Source organism: Atta colombica, unplaced genomic scaffold (assembly GCF_001594045.1).
Source record: "Atta colombica isolate Treedump-2 unplaced genomic scaffold, Acol1.0 scaffold315, whole genome shotgun sequence".
Classification (NCBI taxonomy): Eukaryota; Metazoa; Arthropoda; class Insecta; order Hymenoptera; family Formicidae; genus Atta; species Atta colombica.
The window spans coordinates 285463-304742 of NW_017259421.1; the positions used below are offsets into that span (position 1 = coordinate 285463).

Consider the following 19280-nt stretch of genomic DNA (forward strand, 5'->3'; position numbering starts at 1 on the left):
TTTTTCACTGATATTTTTCCAAAACGATCATATTTTCATGAGAAACAATTACTAGAAATAATAAAAACGAAAAACCTTAATAAAAATTTGAAAATCGTTTTATTCAAATATCAAATTATACAAATAATTAACATTTGTTAATTAAATTAATAAATATATAATAAATAAATTTGTAAATTACATTCCACGATTTATTTAATGAATATAATGAATATAATATAACAATAATATTTTTTTGTACGATAATTTGTATCTATGCCTGTAAGAAGAAAAATAAAAACTGGATGCGTATTCTACAGAAATGTACTGCGCATGTATACGTCGTGTCGATCGAAATAGAAATTGCGGAAGGCGACAGAATGGCGACGGATTAATCGTAAGACCGGAAGCTGCGCGATCATGTGTCACCGCTCGGCACCGTTCGCCATCTCTATTTTCTATCCGCGATCGGAGTAAATCGATCGGATTTCAGTCCTTGACATAGAATGTATAGATTAATAAAAACGAAGTTCTTGCATTACACGATACTTTCTTCAAAAAAAATAAAAATTTGGATTTGTGTCAGTACAAAAATATTATTCGGAGAAATAATTTTACGAAATTCTCCGAACAGCAAGATGAATTCAAGCTTTAAGTTCGTGTCGAGATGAAAAGAAAAAAATAAGATTTTTCTCTGAGGTAATATGCGTGAGAGTATGAAGTAATGCTTGCTTGCATTCTTGGAGGATTGAATAAAAGAGACTGGCGAAATGATCGAAAAATGAAAGAAAGAAACAAAAGAACGAAAATACATGAAAGTAAGTAAGGCTGAATAAGTATAATATATATATGCGAGTGGTAAAAGTGCATCGGCCGTTTAATTTCGGCTTTCCTGACGCCGAAAATATTCGCGCCACATTTTTTCTCTGCGGCATAGCTTAACGGCTAAGGAATTCCTGCGGCAGCAGTGTTGCCGGTGTCGGTTACCTAATTATAGTTGCACATAGAAATCTGTAAGGGGACACCGTGTGCACATCCGCAACAGAAAGAGAATGAAAGAAGGAGAGAGAGAGAAAGAGAAAGAGAACAAAGCCGGACTACGCTTTACGCATTCGGCTTGTGCAATGAAAGCACATATCGTGCGTGAGACACGCGGAAGGTCGCGTCTGTGCGTGCGTATACCGCGTTTCCGCGGATTTATTTTTCATGGGTGATTTAAGGCCATGACAGAAAAGTAGAATAGTGCAGAGATTCTTGATAAAGCTACTTTTAAAATGTTATAATGATTAAATTATATATATTTCATTTTTTAATTTATTGGATTATTTTAAAATATATACAGTAATAGATAAAATATATAATTGTTTAGTATCTGACAAATATATATTATATGTAAATTTATTTACATAATAAAGTAATTATTTTCAAACGAAGCCATCGAAAAACATTTAGATATTTTATTTTATTTATTATTTATTGCTGTTTGTTAAAGTATTTATTTACTACGTTGTAAAGAGTAGCTCTATATTGTATACAATTTTTTTCTTAGAAAAATTATAAATTGTCGCAGCTGTTATTATATAATTGCTAATATCCGAAATATTTCATTAATTAATTCATTGAGGTGTGTTTTCTGATTTACTTGGAGAAATCGAAAGGAGTCGCAAATAAGGAAATGCGCAAGTAGCTCGGTGATTTGCGTGTTCTAATCTGACATGGATATGTAAAGTAACACAGCATCACTGTAAATCAAGTCACTGACACTACGTTATTCCGGTAAAATATTATCTAGATGAAAGCCTATCACGATCAATCCAGACAGAGAAGCGTCTGCATTATTCATCAGCCTCTGGGCAAAGCAGAGAAGTAAAATTTACATTATTGATTACGGACAGAAAGCTATTACATCTTCGTAGGACACGGGGTCGCAGTCATCTGACACGATGATTCCTCACACAGGCGTAAACGTTGCGTTGTGTACTCCTTAAATTACATCCTTTAGATTAATCATCGCTGTTTTCACCTAGCACTTTACGCGATTTCCCATACCGTGTTAATGGATTAAACTGATTAACAATAAGATAAGCCCGTGACGTTTTGTTTACAAATGAAAAAAAAAAAACGTGAACTCTTGCTCTTACTTATTGCTTGTTAAGGAATAATTACAAGTTAATTGAAATATAATTAAATAAATGTTGATTTTGCTAATTTGAAAGAACTAAAATTAATTAGGATTTAAAATGTTGTCATTCAATATCTTCCCGAGTATATTGACTAGAAATTAAAATAAAAATAATTTTATATCTCCAAAAATAAATCAAATATAAGTAAAACACCTATATGAGCCTTCGCGGTTGTTAATGCATAAATAATAATATATTTATAAGATGATAAGATATAATTGGTAAATCATTGGAATGTAACAATCACAGAGGCCTATATAGACATTTTATTTATACATGACTAGAAATGTTTTCAACAGCACTTCGATGAAGTTTATCGAAAGTAACCGCGGACTCGCTCATTATTTCATTGACCGCGTTCGATATTTACCGTACCAGCTCTCGGTACCGTTCGAGAATTTAATTCCATGGCGTTCAGTAAATCGTGGGTGTACGAACGGTGTTCTTATGAACGCATAGAATCTCGCGTTTCTCGCTACACCACGCACGCCATAGGATCGTATAGGGATATTCTGAGGTATACTTAGCGGAGCGCACTTGTACTATAATATGGTTGCAACATTATAAGTGGCCACAAAAAGAGACAACGGCATGTATAATGCATTCTCGCGAGCATTCATTGATTCATTAATTCGTGTCGACGAAGCACGAATCGATATAAGATTTAGTTATTTGGACCACGATCTTAGCGACACCATCATTTTTTCTTGATAGAACTTAATTGCGTAAACAAGGCTCTATTTATTACGATAATTTATGTTACGATTATATCCGTCGTCTCTCACCGTAAAACGCACGTCGTGGACTCTGGACTTTTACAATATATACCCAACACATAATTTGATCGCGTGATCAATTATCTTTTATTAGCGTGATGTTACAAAGCTCTTACAATTTTTATGTGTGAGGTATGTCTAATAATAAATTATAATTAAACTGGACTAAAAACTCTCGAAACATGTAATTCAATCTTCTTCGATAAGACTTTGAATACGATCTTCTTTCTACTTTTAATATTTCACTTTTTTTTAAATAATTTAATAATTAAACTTGATCTCTCGCGAGACTTTTTTTCCGATCAATCTTTTTGATGAAATGCTTTAATAATTAAACTTGGAACTCACAGACGTTAATCTCTCGCGAGACTTTATCCATATCTTCGTGTTGTCTTGTCTCTTTGAAATTTTTCTTGACTTCTTAAACCTCTCTTGTAATTCTCACCTCACAATTTGCTCTGGCAATATCTTGAGTTTCACTTTTCTTGCGACTTGGGCGAGGGTTACTCGGCCTTACAGCACGGTAGGGTGCATATTGTGCACCTGTCGCTTGACCTAAGTAAGAAAAAATTTTCTCGACTCATTGCCCCTTTTCTACCTCTTTCTCTTTCTTCTTCGGTTTCCATAACGCTCACTTTCGTTCGCACACCGCATTTGGGCAGAACATTTTCCGAGAACGAATACGATGTGTCCAGCGTGCGTCTTTGAATCGCGGTAGTGTGTCATTCTAAAAATAGAGAGAAGTTAAAATGAGAAGAAAGCTAAGACACGAGAGAACGAAAGATGGCAAGACGAGAGGAAAGACATAGAAGTAGAAGGAGAGTAGAGGCCACGTAGAAGTTGAAGGAGAGAAAGAGATACAGAAGAAAAAGGAGAGAGAGGGAAGGAGTACCTCCATAGTCTCGGTCGTGAACCCGAGGAACGACCTCGGTGAAACGTCGAGAAAAGAGAAACGAGCAAGAGAGAAAGAGTGAGAAAGAAAGGAAGAGAGCGGGTTAGACGAGAACGTTAAGAGAAGGAGAAAAGACAGGATAGAATCGCGGGAGAACGATGTGGACGGGGAGGGATATTAAATTAAACAGTGCGAAAAAGAGATTCAAAAGCGATATTGCGAACACAAACATATCAGCGAACATCTTAAAAATTTCATTCATTTTGGATATCGTCCTGTTTCGAAAATGGAGAGAAACCAAGAAGTGCGCGCGGTGAAGATGCATGAGATTGCCACTTTCTAATTTTGAACTCTCCGGATAGTGTCGGTTTACTGGATGAGATCGAGCTGGCCACCGTGTGGCCCTCTGTTTATAAACTCTTTCAGCTGAGGATATGTGTACGCAGCGCTGGAATTTTGTCAAATTACCGAAGAGAGTTACAGCGTTCAAGCAGCCAAGAAGGAAGATGCATGTTCATTAAAGTAAAACGCCGTAAATGAATTGGGACGCAAGGCGCCATACCTTTCTAATTGCAAGATTGTTTTCTACTTTCAATTCGCACGCTGCGTAACCTGAATTAACATAATTTTTTAATTATAAATTGAAACTCGAGGAAATTTCAAATAGCGGAATGTCTCTATTTATCTTCAATAAGATCTCGATTTGGGTTTTGATTATTGAAATATGTATTTAACGCGCTGGATATAAAAGCAGTTATGAATAACGTTTTTTTTCCTTTTTCTCGAAGTATTTTTCAATAGTTTTGGATTTCATATTTTGAAAGTGCATTCCGTCGCAGAAGCTTAAACGCGACGTTGCAGAATGGCTAATAATAGGAGGGTTGGCTTACCAGCCAACAACATCGGTTTGCAGTCGCGACCGAGTCCTATAGAGGTGTAACTTCCGTTAATATCGCGATGGACTTGGTGCTCCTGGTGCGTCTTGGTACCCACACATCCGCGTATGAGAATATTAAGACAGCATGCATTCCACTGCGACGGTTTCCGCGATTTTATAAGCGGGACTGAGGGCTCTCGAAAGCGCATATCTACTAAATGTAGTAACGCTCCAAAAATACGATACTCTAGAAACTGAAACGCTATTATCAAAAAGCAATTTTTTAAATAAATTATGTAGATATATATTCTTAGAGTACAAATTAAAAAGAAACTCAATATCTATAAATTATAATATTACTTAAATTGTCACATATGTGATTTATTCTTTCAATTTGTTATCTAGATTTTCATGCAAATTTAGTTTAATATGGATACAATAGAAAATACAGAAATTTACATTGTACAAGAGCTTCTGCTTTTACCGAATAATAAGTTCCTCGTAACTTTAACGATATATCATCGCCCATAAAATTATAATAATTGTATCAAAATACAAATTTCGGCGAGCAATATTAAATTGATCAGAAGTTGCCTGACAGGCACGTTACATATCCGTTTGACCATGATCTTGTGTGACCACTTGCGCAGGTTTTCTTTTGCATAACCATAAACCGGCGCTACTTTATCGAGTGGCAGATGGTTTGCCATACACGTACTTGAAGAGCTTTCCTTGTGTTTCGATACGAAGAAAGTCAATTGCGCGGGTCGAGAAGATCTCATTCACATGCTCATATTATATCGAATAGAAAACGGATTATATGGAGACATATGTATTAAATTATTACGGTTTATATTGAATTATATTCACACTAAAAGAATATAATGTTTTTTTATTCACTAAAAGGAGAAACAAATAAATTATTATAAAAATTTTTTAAATGATGAAAAATTAAATATTTCAATATAAAAATAATTATTGGAAATTAAAAACTTCAGAATTCTGTCTTTTACAGAGATATAATATTAATTTAAAAATAAAAACAGTCAATAATGACCTCTCAGTATTTCTAGTATTAAATATCTCCGTATCACAAATCACTCTAATCAGTAATAATAAAAAGATTAGGAAAACTGCAAAAGAGAATTGTAGAATATTTAAATAAAATATTTAAATAAAAGTTTTCATTCTTGGGAGAATTTGTTTGTTTTATAAAGTCAATTTTATAATATTAATAGCTACGTGTAATTTATTTTTTACAAGAATATATGGATGTGTCTTTATGTTTCAATATAAAAAATGTCGTTTTATCGAAATAAATGTCATTTTTATCAATTAAAATCTATTTTATTATGTCATTTAAAACGTTAATTTGACGCGTAGTGTTTTTCATTTGTCTTACATGTCTTACATTTTTTCGTTTCACAGTAACGCACCCCGAAGAATTTTTATTTTCTCGCACTTTCTAGCTCGAAATTACATAGGGAAACCGGTTACTCATAAGTATTATTTATCGATCCTACATTTTGCGTTCCCGTTGCCCAGTTTCATCTCTGTATTAATCCACAGTCACTTCTATAAATTTATACTCTTCTTGTGTACGAGAAAGGGAAGAGAGGTTGAGAGAGAGAGAGAGAGAGAGAGAGAGAGAGAGAGAGAGAGGGAGAGAGAGCTTATTTTTTATTATTCTAATATATTTTTTATAAAAGATAAGATTAAGATAAGATTAAGATATTGAAAAAATATATATAAAAGAGAATTTAATAGGATTATCGCATTAATGTTTTTCAAGAAGTGCTTGCATAATTTGCACCTTAGTATTAAGTATATTAAAAAGGCATTTTACATTATACGTATTTAAATTATCTTAATCTTCTTGATAATCTAAAACAATCGAAACTTTTTCCAGGTGTCCACGGTGTGATCACACAAGGAACCACAATGGCGGAGGTGGCAACAAAGAAGTCGATCAATGTAGTAAGTAGCAAGAAGAACGAGGTGTGCGGTGTTCAATCTAACAACGGTTTGATTGATTTGGATGATCTAACCACGAGTAACACTCAACTAATTTCATTGTGCGACGATGACGATCTCGTACTCACAAACAATACACGTAACGAGCTTGAGAACGACGACAAGAGTCTGCAAGAGCTGATAGAGAGTGAACTGGCCCTGAGAATCTGCTCGAGTAAAGACGACGATGATGCCGTTATCGAAGAAACCGAAAATGTCATCTCTCAACCGGAGACAATCAAGAAAATCGTTCTGGATTGTCGACAGGATCCCGTTGATGTTAATGCGGAGTTCATAGCTGCCGAGAGCGGGCATTATTCTTTAGTCGAGGAACCATATGGTCATCGGAATGGTCATGTGTCCCCACACGTCAACATTGAAGTTGTAAAACCAAAACCAGGACGTTTCGATGATGAAGAAGAAGATCAAGCGTTTGTCGAGCAATCGGAAGCTGATGCGCCGATAATTATTCAGAAAACGAACGAAGGTGATCAAGAGTCAAACCGCAACGAAGCTGTCGATGTTAGCAGTAATAGTGAGGAGTGTCAGGCGATTGTCAAGGAAGCTGTTCCTCCCACGGATGATGCAGACTCTGTCAATGTCACAAATGATTTCATAGATGAATCGAACTCCCAGTCTTTCCCAATTTCTGCGAGTTGTCCCGTGGATAAATACCAACGAGAGGAAGAATTAGTGCCGAAGATACTCGATGACGTAGATCTCCTTCACACCGATGTTGAACAGGAAAGAAAGAACGTAGATATTCCGAACATATGGACTGACCATACGCCTGCCTTTCATGGTCTGCAGGCCGGTCGGTTCTATAATTGTGAAGAGGAGCTCTATCCATTAAATCAAAACCTTGAAGAAATGAAATTCTCTTGGATGAATAAAAAGTCTTCCACGAATGAACATATCGATACACTTAATGATTCCTGTGCAAACAATTCTGTCGAGGAGGAAAAGAAGATTCCCACATCGCCGATCCGTCAGGATAAATCGTCACTCTCCGAAACGATCGAAGAAGTCGATTTGAAACTGAAAGATTCTCATTTCTCCGACGACGTCTGCCAGTCCGAGATGTCCGCAGAGATGGCCAGTACGCAGGAATTCCTCGATATAGAACGTCGTGTGCTAAATGAAGAGATCGATCAGGAACCACCGCAGATTGTGATATCCTCAGAGATCGCCGAATCTCAGGCAACATCGGGATCGATTCTGGAAAACGAATCGCCAGAGTGTCTCGTTGCGGAAGATATGCAAAATCTGGTAGACGAATCCTCGAGCGAGTTCTCGGCGTCAGACTCGACTTTCATCGAAAAAACCGAGATTGTAGTATCTGACACGAGCGTGACGATCTTTTCGGAGACGAGACAACTCGTCGCCGAGCAGATCGGGAATCTCGACTCGTGGACCACAGTCGAAGAGGCCACAAAATCGGCAGACGCCGAAGAACTACAGAAGGATGCGCCAACCGCGACGGAACGTGACGCGGTTAACGACGCGACGAGGGACGATAATGAAGGGAAGCAAGACGATTACCTTGCACCCTCGTCCCCCCGTGCGCCTCTAGCCACACCGGACGAGACGGAGACGAGCGATGTTTCTAACGCCTGTGACGTAAGTGTGCTTTTTTCGTGAATTAACTCGACGCCCGCTCGAGCGACGAAGAAGCGGCTCGAAGGAATGACGCAAAAATGTCGATAGGATCGTGGTGTAAGAATACAGGGTGTAATATTGCGTATAATGAATTGATTTGTTGCCAATATTTGATTAACGCAAATTTTTAATAACGGCTTTAAAATGGTTTTTAAGATTTAACTCTGATTAATCACACAAGAATTTTAATGACATCCACGAAAATGTTATATTTTATGATCGGTATTCCGTTTGTATTTCAAAGTTGTTTTAACAAAGATGTTAATACTGACTGCGGTATTTTTAGTCGATTCTTATATTTAAGACTTAAATATGGTTTTAAGTTAAATCAATCAGAGAACCGTATTAACATCTTAAGACATTATTTAAGACGGTCTTAAAATAAGAACAAATTATTAATTATTAATACCATCCTGTGTTTAGCTTATAATATATATTTTAAGATTATATGTACACTAAAGGTTTTAAATATGTAATAAGAAGTGACTTATATGAAATATCGGTCCTTTTGTTTTCTAAAGTTTTTTTTATATCTTATGAATAATCTCTCGTTTACATTTGCATAAATCGAAACTTCGCACTCGCGACTATTTTCACAGTAAAATTAGTTAATATGTCATTATCATAACATTGTGACGATGACGTGTACGTCGTGTAATATTTCTCGTGAATACAAAACGTTGAGAAAATTCACAGCCTCGAATGAGAGCACGAACACTTTCCTTCGAGCCACCGCATTTGTTTGTACAGGTAGGAGTAATAGTTCTTACGATTCAACGAAATAATGCCTGATTTGCTCCATTTTTATCAACATCACGAGCGAGATCATTGCACCTTTTAAAAATTAATCGTTTTTGTGTGGTATTGCTTATCATTAAAATTATCACTCAAATCAAACGCTATACTTCTGAACGTCGTAATGTTTTTGACTTTAACCGTAATTCAGATTATATAGGATGATAAAAAAAAATCATTTAGCATTTATATGGTAGATAATATGATGTATATTATTTATTATATAAATGCTGAATGATTTTTGTACACTCTGTATAATTTATGTGCCTTGATATCGATAGGGTTGCTTCGCGCTTGTGACATAAAGCTGCAAATGTTCGGCGTAGAACGCGTCTCGGGTACTCATATTCCGCACGTTGCGCAAGAGAAATACTAGCGCCATAACTTAACAGCGTTCAGGTTATTGCTTGCATCGGATAATTCCTGCGAGCGCATTGTGCATCCGATCCTCCTAGCAATTTCTGCAAGACTAATTGCGCCATCGCTCTACGTAACTCCTACGCATATTTTTACACGTTAGGACGATTAATCTCGTTTATTCTTTTTTCGACAATCGGACAGCTTCCAGGTAAGGGATTCTCGCGAATGCCCGCGGATATTCGCATAATCCGCGATATCGATGCGCTAAGTTTAATAAATTTATGTTCCTTTTACTATTTAGCATCGCAAATCGCTAAGAGAATAGCATCAACCTTGTCGATTTATTTGATTAATTTTAAGGCCTTCATCACATATTTATCACAAATAGATATGTCCGAATAATTGATTTTCCTCTTTCTTATGTCGATTTTCACGTATAGTACTTCTATACGTAATCGCAACCTAGATATTATATTCGACGTGCCTTCCGCAATAATTCATTACTCGCAAATCGTAAATGTGTATTATTTGCCTTTATCTCTTCGATACCCTTGAAGGTACACTCTTCTACGATCAGCAGCGCGTGACGATCGCTCACACCACAAATCTCATGCAAATGCAAGCTCCGCAGTCACAACGGAAGCCGGCTTATCGCCATGAATTTCGTATCAAATCGCGAAACACTGCTTGTAACAATGATTCAGTATTCGTATACTCGACCGAATTGAAATACGTGGGATATTTAATTCTTCGAAAACTCGAGACGCTTTTAGTCCTTAATTGGTAACGATCTCTTAAACTCATACATTCTGTATTCCGTATGGAGCAGTTTGCTGAGCTTGATAATTATATCTTCAGCGATTTACTTCTTTGGTTTCTACCTTCATTATCCGTAAATACGGTGTAGATTTAAGGAAAGATAATGGCCATTTTTGTGATTAATTTTACTGCTAGCATGGTAAACAGCGGAAAGGATTTAAAACGGAACAATCAGCGATTATCTGCGAATAAACAATTATTTTAACTCGTCGACTTATGCTTGGTAAATTAGATCTTAAAAAAACTATATTATTTACAATATTTAAAAAATTAATCAAGCTCCTGGAGCGAAACTACCAAGGCCACTTGCCCAGACGGATGTCGCTAGTTAAAGGCTGATCAAGATCGAGATCATGTCAAAGTCAATCGTACACTGCGTACAACCTCTTAACGGCGTCACAATCCTCCTGTCGCTTCCTCTTGAAACATTCCTCGCCTCGGCACGGTTCTGCTCGCCGAGCAGCTGAGAATCCGAGTTCTTTTACCTGGCCAACCGGCTCCACGTGCCTGGTAGAAACAGCCAATCGTCAGCAGCGGAAAGCCGCATGCTGCGTGCTACGCTTTGGAGAGCATCGAGTTTCCTGAACCCGTTACGAGACGCACGCTCTGCTCAGCACCTCAGACATCTCTGAGGCATCACGCAGAGTGGTTGTTCGTTCACATCCCGAGGAGTGATCTCGAGGATGATCATCGATCAGGTACGACCTGGACGACGAATCGGCTTGATCTATCTGCTACTGTAGGGTCGTGATAAAAGTTTGTGAGGGAGGATAAACTTAAGTGTGAGCGGAGGAGTTTCGCGCACCAGACGACACGGTCGTTGAACAAGAACATTCGCCTTTTTTTCTTTAGTCTCTCCTTGTATTCTTCTTATGTCTCTCTCCTTCGCTCTCTCTCTCTCTCTCTCTCTCTCTCTCTCTCTCTCCTTTTTTCTATCTCTTTCTCTTTCTTTCTAGCTTGCTCCCACTCTCGCTTCAGTTACCAGCCATCTCGTTTGCGCTTGAAACTCAGCTCTGACCGCTCTTTCTTTCTCCTTCTGTCCTTCGTTGGCTTTCGTCGACCCCGTTGCCAAGGTGGACGCGCGTTCGTCATTCTGAATGCGTGGCTGGTGTCGGTGCTAGAAGTTGCTTGGACCAGCATTAGTCCAAAGAAGAAAGAAACCAAATTGTGTGTTCAAGGTGATATAAGTTGTGAACTGATGATGATGTGATCGATATTGCTTTCACGTGAAAGTTCTCAGCGACCGTGGAGAAGCGATTGTCTTCCGGTTTCTCGAGACGAGACGAGTAATCGAGATAGCGTAAATTCGAAACTTCGCTTTTGTGCTTCAAATAGAGAGTGTATAAGTATAAGTAGAGTACCGTAAACTGCTGGTGGTCGCAGGGAAATTGTTGCGAGCTCCAATTGTTCGGAAGGACCTTGAGAAAGAATTGGGAAGTGTTGGGAAGTGTGCCAGGATTATTCTAAAGTGATAGTTTACAGAGCATGTTTCATCATGTGGTTTCTCTCAAATTCGCTTTAAATTTCTTTATTGTTAAATATTTTAAATAAGAAAACCTCGCTAAGAAAACAATAGTTTAGTCGAATTATCATAATTATTCTCCATTTCTTTGTTAAACAAGAGTTTATCAGTAGACATTTGTTAAAAGGATTCCTGTAATTAAAATATTTTTGATATATGGAGCGTTTTACTTAAAAATTATGCAGCATATTCTGCCTTTATATCTCTTATCTTATCGTTTATATTTGTTAATTTTGAATAATGACGTAATCGCATCTCTTGCCAATTTCTCGATACTGGATAATTAATAGTCAAACGTCGCGGTTGAGATTGTGTCGGTACGCATTATGTCGCGTTTTACGTTACGCTCGCATGGCTCATACTCCGTTCCGGAGTATTGCTTTCCGCGCGTGCGGCTTATCGAAAATCTTCCTTGTCGGACGGCCATAGCTGTCGGGCAATTACGCCATCGTGTATAAATCGTTGGAGCCATGAAAACTTGACGCTCTTATCAGTCGTTTCTAATACCCGCGTCTGAACAAGCCGTTGCTTTCGTGTTTCGACGGCACTGAAGCCAAATGAGGACACGTTTTTTTTTTCTCTAATCTATAATCCCAATTTTTATAATTCTCCATCTTTGTTTGCATTCTTATCTCGCATTCTTTTGGTAATTACTCCGTTTGGTAATTACTCCTCATATCGTGTTATCGTAAAAAAGCGAAGATTATTACCAATTATGAGTTGAGAATCACGTAGACAAATGACGTTTTAATTGCGCTGTACGATATCGGACTAGTTTCGCTCGTGAAACCGTGTGGTTAAACAAATATTCCGTCTTGCCTAACTAATGTGTCGATCGCGTTATACACGCTCACGTAAGACGAGAATGAATCAAATCGTCGGAAATGAAATGAAAATAAAGTGCGTGATATATGAATTTATGTCAGAACGAATTTCGGAGCTATAATCTGGTAAAGAAAACGTTTAATTTTTCATCATGAAATTGGCTACGCTCTTAGCAAAAATCATGAAATTTAATTTATTCTCCAGTGCGTATTCTCTTTCTGGTTGACGTCAATTCAGCTTTCGTTTTTCATACGTTTAATCCGTAATAGTTTAAGACCGAGATTTTATGCGCGTCGAATAGGAAATATATTTCAGAAAAATTCTTCTGCGCGTGAAAAGACGAAGATTTATCTTTCATAGAGAAGAACATCGGCTGAACGTCAAAAGCAGGCGAAAATAACGTAATGCGCACGCTAATGTTACTCTTTTCACTGCCATGTACTTTTACATTCAACGGGAATATTGCGTTACCACACCGTGAAATCGATATTATTGCTTGCAAATCACGTTTGTTAGGCGAATGTAAACTTCCGCGTCGGATCGCGAGACCGCGTTTCACCTATCTCGGCGTGCGCAGTGAAGACTATTGAATCTTAGCGGCACAATGGCGTATGCTAAATCTAGTTCTTCCAAGTCTATTCCTTTCCTGAAGACCGCGTGTCCGCCTACATTAGATCGCGGAAGAAACATTTAATCATAAAGAAGTAAACCAAATGTCTACTTTAATCGCTCGAGAAATCTCCACGTTAGAGTCGTTGAAAAAATTATTCCAAACGTTTCAAATATAATGTACGTGTCTCTTTTCTTTTTTTCATCGTAGAGCGAAAGCCGCGAGGAAACGGTGACCACGAGTTCCACCGTGGTGACCTCCTCAAAAGGTGGGACCAAAACGAAGAAGAAGAAGATCGAGGGCGTTGCTGGTAACGATGCCACCTCGCCAAACCTTACGCCGCGCACAAAGAAAACCAAGAAGAGCAAGAAGAGCGATCTCGAGAAGGAGAACATCTCCGTGGTGAGTTATAAATCGTTTTGATAGACGCGCACGTGTGCACGGGATGTCCCGCAGCTATCCTTTCACCGGTACGTGTTCTCTAATCATCGTAGCGTGGCAATCTTGCCCGAATGAAAATTTGATAGGATATCAAATCAGAAAATTCTGTCGAATTAAACTTCACGTGATATTAATCGAAAAAAATCAGACTTCTATGCATCCACTGTAAAAGCCTTGTCGTTATTATCGGTTTATCGGCATTTTCGTTGAACGATTTATCAGATTGGTAAAAGGATCGGTGAATGAACAAAAACCACGATTGTTCTGGGACATGCTGTGTCACTCGACTATATTGTATCTACTAATTCGCTACGTTCTGTATTGATTATTGACAAGACATATATATGTCAACGCAATTTTTCATCAAGTAAACGCTGGTCATACCGGCCGCTATTCTCGAGAGATATAATTGAGGGCGGTTCTCCGACATGTGCGAGATGCGCGAGTACGAAATCACCGTGCGTGGAACCGTTATCACGCTAATTATCACTTTACCTGGTAAAACTCGCCACTGGCGCAGTCGCGCCGGTGAAAACCGGAAGCTCGCGCTTTTGGTATCGCATCTGCATGCGTCGGCTCGCTTTTCCGGATTTCGTCGGCACAGATAGGAGCGAGTTTTCTACCGTCTGACGCTTCTTAGAATCAGGGATCTGATACGCAATCGCGACAGATATCGGAGCGCTATTAAGTAGAGCGCGGACGATATCGATCGAGATTGCGACGTTTCCTTTTTGCGGGACTCGTCCTCTGCGCGCAATTACAGTCAAGCTGCAGTGGAGCAGCTTACTTCCGTTACAAAAATCATGATGTTAACATCGGTAGAAAAGAAAATAATTAGATATATTACTTTATTAAATAACATATTTAACATTTTGATTAGTTAAACGAAGAAGAAAAATATTTGTGCTGTTATCATATCAATTATGACATTTATATTTTTTATTAAAAAATATAGATTATACTTATGTGTAATGTATCTCTTTTTTTCATGAGTTAATTATAATATCATCTAATTATGTGCGAATGTCTGTGCGGACGAAATTGTGTAGCAAATTATTTATATATTTTTTTAAAAAAAGCTTATGTCTGTAAATGCAAGGTAAAAAAATTTGCTAATGAAAGCTTTTTGTATAATACATATAAATATTGAAAAAAATACATCAAAAGGAGGTACGCGAAAGATAATTAATAATTTAAAATATCATAAACTGGCATAGTATAAAGCGTACAGCAACACAGTTAGTATTAAAGATAAAGTCCAATGTTAAGTGGAAGTCGACATTGTAAAAATGAATAAAAAATAAAAGTTAAGAAACGAAATGGACAAAGTTTATAATTTATTATAAGGAAACTTAAGCATGATTCAGAGGGATATAAAGGGATATTAAAATGATTGTATTTCTATTGGGTTGTCCGGAAAGTTCGTGTCGATTTTGAAGGAAAATTGAAACGCAGAAGATTTAAATTTTTAATTTCATTTATTAAATTTAAATCTTTTGCGGCACGAACTTTTCGGACGACTCAATAAAAATTGAATTGTGAAGAATGTGTCATAAACGAAACGTAGACTCGAAAAACGTGGAGCGTGTAATAATTAATTATTTCTATCTTTGATTATCGTACTCGACTAACGGCTCGGCGCAAGTTAGCAAGTAGACGCAGCTTATTAATCTCTCATGCAGTTGCATGCTCAGTGTGTTCGTGTTTCTTTTGTTTTTCCATCAGAACTGTAGCTTACAAGACGCAAGCATGCATACGGGCACTCAGCGATCGCATTCGGAGATGATCGATTTTTCCGCCAAGGACGATTTATCGAACGTCAATGTTAAGTCACTGGTAAGTTGCGCTGAAGCGTACGTATCTGAGAATTAACTGCAAATTACACACGCCAATAATTACAGTCAGAAATATAATTTAATCCTCAGCTCTTACAAGTATCGATCTAATTTTATTAATGGATATTACGCGTCTTAGAAATTAATCTTAAGTATGAGATAGCTTACGTTCAAATTATTAGAGAATTAACATAGAATTCATCGTAAAGAGCACTTTTGACATTTAAGGCAGATCTTGCGGAACGCTCTCTATTCTCAGACATTCCTTTTTCCTCTCGTTTTCCTGACTTCTCTCGGCACAGCTGTTTCCCAGCGACGAGCCATTCACGCGTTGCATTTATGCGAGATGCAAGTACTATTTTCTAGCTTTGTTTCTTAGTCGACGAGATGAATAGGCGCGCGAATAGAGATTTCCTGACCCCGGCCACTCACCAAGTGATCTACTAGATATGAAAGAACGGCTAACATGGGCTTTAAATAATTAACGGCGGGCGCAGTAGACGTAAAATTACTCTATTAAGCAATTAAAAGTTACCTGTGTTGTTTGATTAAACCTGCCGACGAAATTACGTTGTTACTTTCAGGAATTGCATGTGTAATTTTGCCCTCACACGAGCGTGATCCAGTGAATGTTAAAATTTACCCAAGCAAGTGTAATGGGGTTGATATAATGAGCATATCATGAGCGTATAATTCTTTCACAAAGTAAAGAAATATATTTTTTCTTTTGAAATAAGTTCGAGCGAATTATACGTGTGAAGATCGATACATTTAATATGTAATTAAATAATATAAATATTCAGCGAAATTTGTAGTTTGCGTAATTGTTATTTCGTGACCGCGTAGGCTGCGTCTCGAACGTACATGTTTGTTGTTGCATGTATATTGATCCGCCTGCATTTTTGTTTTTCTTTTTGCGCATGCAGACACAGAACTATGTCTCGGAGACAAGTCGTAGTGATCAGGAGAAGTTGTGCAGGGAGCGGATAGCGACTGGCGTGTCCATCAAGCAATTAGTAAGTAACAACCATGTAGCCGGCATGATCGCGTTTGCAATGAAAGGAGACATATGAAGAAGACACACTAGATAGTGTCGCCAATTACTCCGTCATGACGGAGTAATAGTCTTTTCTCCATAAAATTGAAAAGGCCAATTTTCTCGATCGACAGGATATCGGTTTAATTAATGTACGCTTTCGCTACAAATCTGCTTCGTTAATAGCATATGTGATACATTTGTCAGATATATATTTTGTCACTAACAGTGTCGCAGCTTTGGCGACATCTCGAACATGAGTGACGGCGATCAGGCAACTTTTGGGAAAGCGAACCATGCGATGGAAATTGAAGAGGTTTGTATATTGCATTAATTCATCCAAACACGTATCGCGAATGTCTCGTGTTTGTTTTTTGTCCTGGTCGAATGTAATTGAAAGTGATGTTATAACAGCCATGCAAATTTTGGCTAATTTAAATTATTTAAATTAACAATCTTTTTTCATAAAATCTTTTTTCAATGAGAGATAATAATCTTAAAGTTATATTTAAGAAGATAATAAGATTCTTTTAGAAAAGAAGATTATTTTTTTATGATAATTATCTGAAGTAGCCGCGTTTTCCTGATAAATGCGGTAACAAATTTTTCATGCATGAATATGTATAAATATGTATAAACATAAACACGCATAAATATTCATAAACATGTATAATTATATGTACGTAAAATATGTGTATACATGTTTATACATCCTTTTTCCTTTTGTAAAATTAATTTTTAGTGTAATAGAAATAATAATAGAAATGTGAACATAATAAAAAGTAATAAAGAGATTTTCGCAGTTTTTGTTTTAGAAAAAAACAAGTTTGGAAAAATGTAAAAAAAAATTGCTCATACATAATTATGCATAATTTTATATTTAATTATACATAAATAATTTTTTTACATTTCTACAAATTTGATTGTTTTTTTTTAAACAAATAGTGCGAAAATTACTTTTTTAATTATTTTTTTTTTCACATTACTATTATTATTTTTATTACACTAAAAAAAAATTTACAAAAGGAAAAAATATATGAACATGTATGGACATATTTCATATGTAATTATACATATTTATGAATATTTATGCGTGTTTACGTATATTTATACATATTTATACATGTTCATGCATGAAGAATTTTTTACTGAGTGTGTGTACTTGAATAAATTTTCATTTATACTTCGCAATATTTTGCAAATTTTAATAATTGGTGTTTTTTATTTATTTATATGATTTTTATGATAATAAAGTAAGAAGGGATCGATTACTGTTAGACAAAATTTGCAAGCATGCGAATGCTTATTAACGATGTTGCAAATTAATTTCCGGCGTATGACAGGAATGAAAAATGCATTGTGTAACTTTTGTTGTTGCATGAATCATTTTCGACATTTGCTTTATAATGTGGCGACAATATTACGTAAATTCCAAGCAAATAAACATCCTGATAATATACTAATAGTCTAGAGCGCGAGTTCTGTGACACAAATTTCTAATAATAGCACAATTGTTTTCTGAGCAATTATATCTTTATAAAAAGTATTTTTATCTTTTTCGCGAGATAATAAAATTTATTTCCAACAAAGCATAATTTCGTTATCTTAATTAACGTCATATCAAATAATGTTACGAGGTTTCGTGGCAATTAAAATAAAATAAAATAATGAGATATCATCAAAATTTGAAATTTTTATATTTTTTTGCAATATGAAATATTTTTGGCAATTTTAAAAAACGTTTAACGATTATGAAATCTTATTTGGTGAGACGGCTCCATTATCGTTTGCGATCAATATTTCACAGAGCTCGCGTCTCTCGAAACGACTCACCGCTAATTTGTATTCTCGTTGATGCTCTCGCCCCGATCGTAGAAGGCGAGGTCTATGGGTGATCTGAGAGTATGCGAGCAGGGTTACTCGCGGTTTACCAGAGACGCACCCGTCTTCGCCAGGGTATCGGTCAAGGCCCTCGTAAGTACCTCTCGTAAACGGCACGAACAACATTGAAGTCAGTCGAGCGAATGGAATAACGTTAGAGCGAATGGAATAAAGCGCGAACTCAGTCTAATGAAACTAGAACTTTATCAAAGTTCACAATCGGTAATTTCTACTCGGGAGTAACGATCTATAGAACCTCTCGCGTGGGCGTGTAATCGTTCTATCCTACGGTACTTGGAGGCGGCTGATTACGCATTTACCGCGCTTGCATTAATTGCGAATATGTAAAGTGAAGCGAACGCAACATCCGTAGCTTGAACGTTGTATTCGAACGTTCACATTGCTGAAAATCCTCATACAAATGACAATTTTTTTTGGAATAATTTAATGAAGAAGAATAGCATATAAAAAGATCTTTGTAAAAATATTCGGATAAATATTCTCCGGAATAAATGCTCGGTCAAGTACACCGCTATGCATTCCGAGAACTTGCCGCACGTATGCCGGAGTAGTTTACCGTCACGCTGCGAATGCCGTCTCTCCATTTATGGAAGGGCCGACTTGATAATAACAGACTACTTATTTGCCCTACTTCAGCCGATTACGGGGAAACGCAGGGTCCGGATGTCGATTACAAGTTTTTTGCCCTGTATTATCGGTCACGCGGTTATCGGGATTTTGATGTGAAGCTCACCTCCCGATGAGAAGACACCATCT

The 19280-nt window shown here is 36.9% G+C and overlaps 1 protein-coding gene across 4 annotated transcripts in view; it reads left to right on the plus strand.

The window, feature by feature from the left end:
* The window catches only part of LOC108690342, a 69054-nt gene that overhangs the window by 30521 nt on the left and 19253 nt on the right, over positions 1-19280 (plus strand). For all 4 annotated transcript variants that reach the window (XM_018197583.1, XM_018197585.1, XM_018197582.1 and 1 more), the window contains exons 2-6: positions 6617-8340; positions 13521-13712; positions 15477-15587; positions 16513-16602; positions 16852-16938. In XM_018197583.1, the coding sequence (XP_018053072.1) occupies positions 6649-8340; positions 13521-13712; positions 15477-15587; positions 16513-16602; positions 16852-16938 (2172 nt within the window). In that variant the 5' untranslated portion in view covers positions 6617-6648. The remainder of the gene's footprint in view (positions 1-6616; positions 8341-13520; positions 13713-15476; positions 15588-16512; positions 16603-16851; positions 16939-19280) is intronic.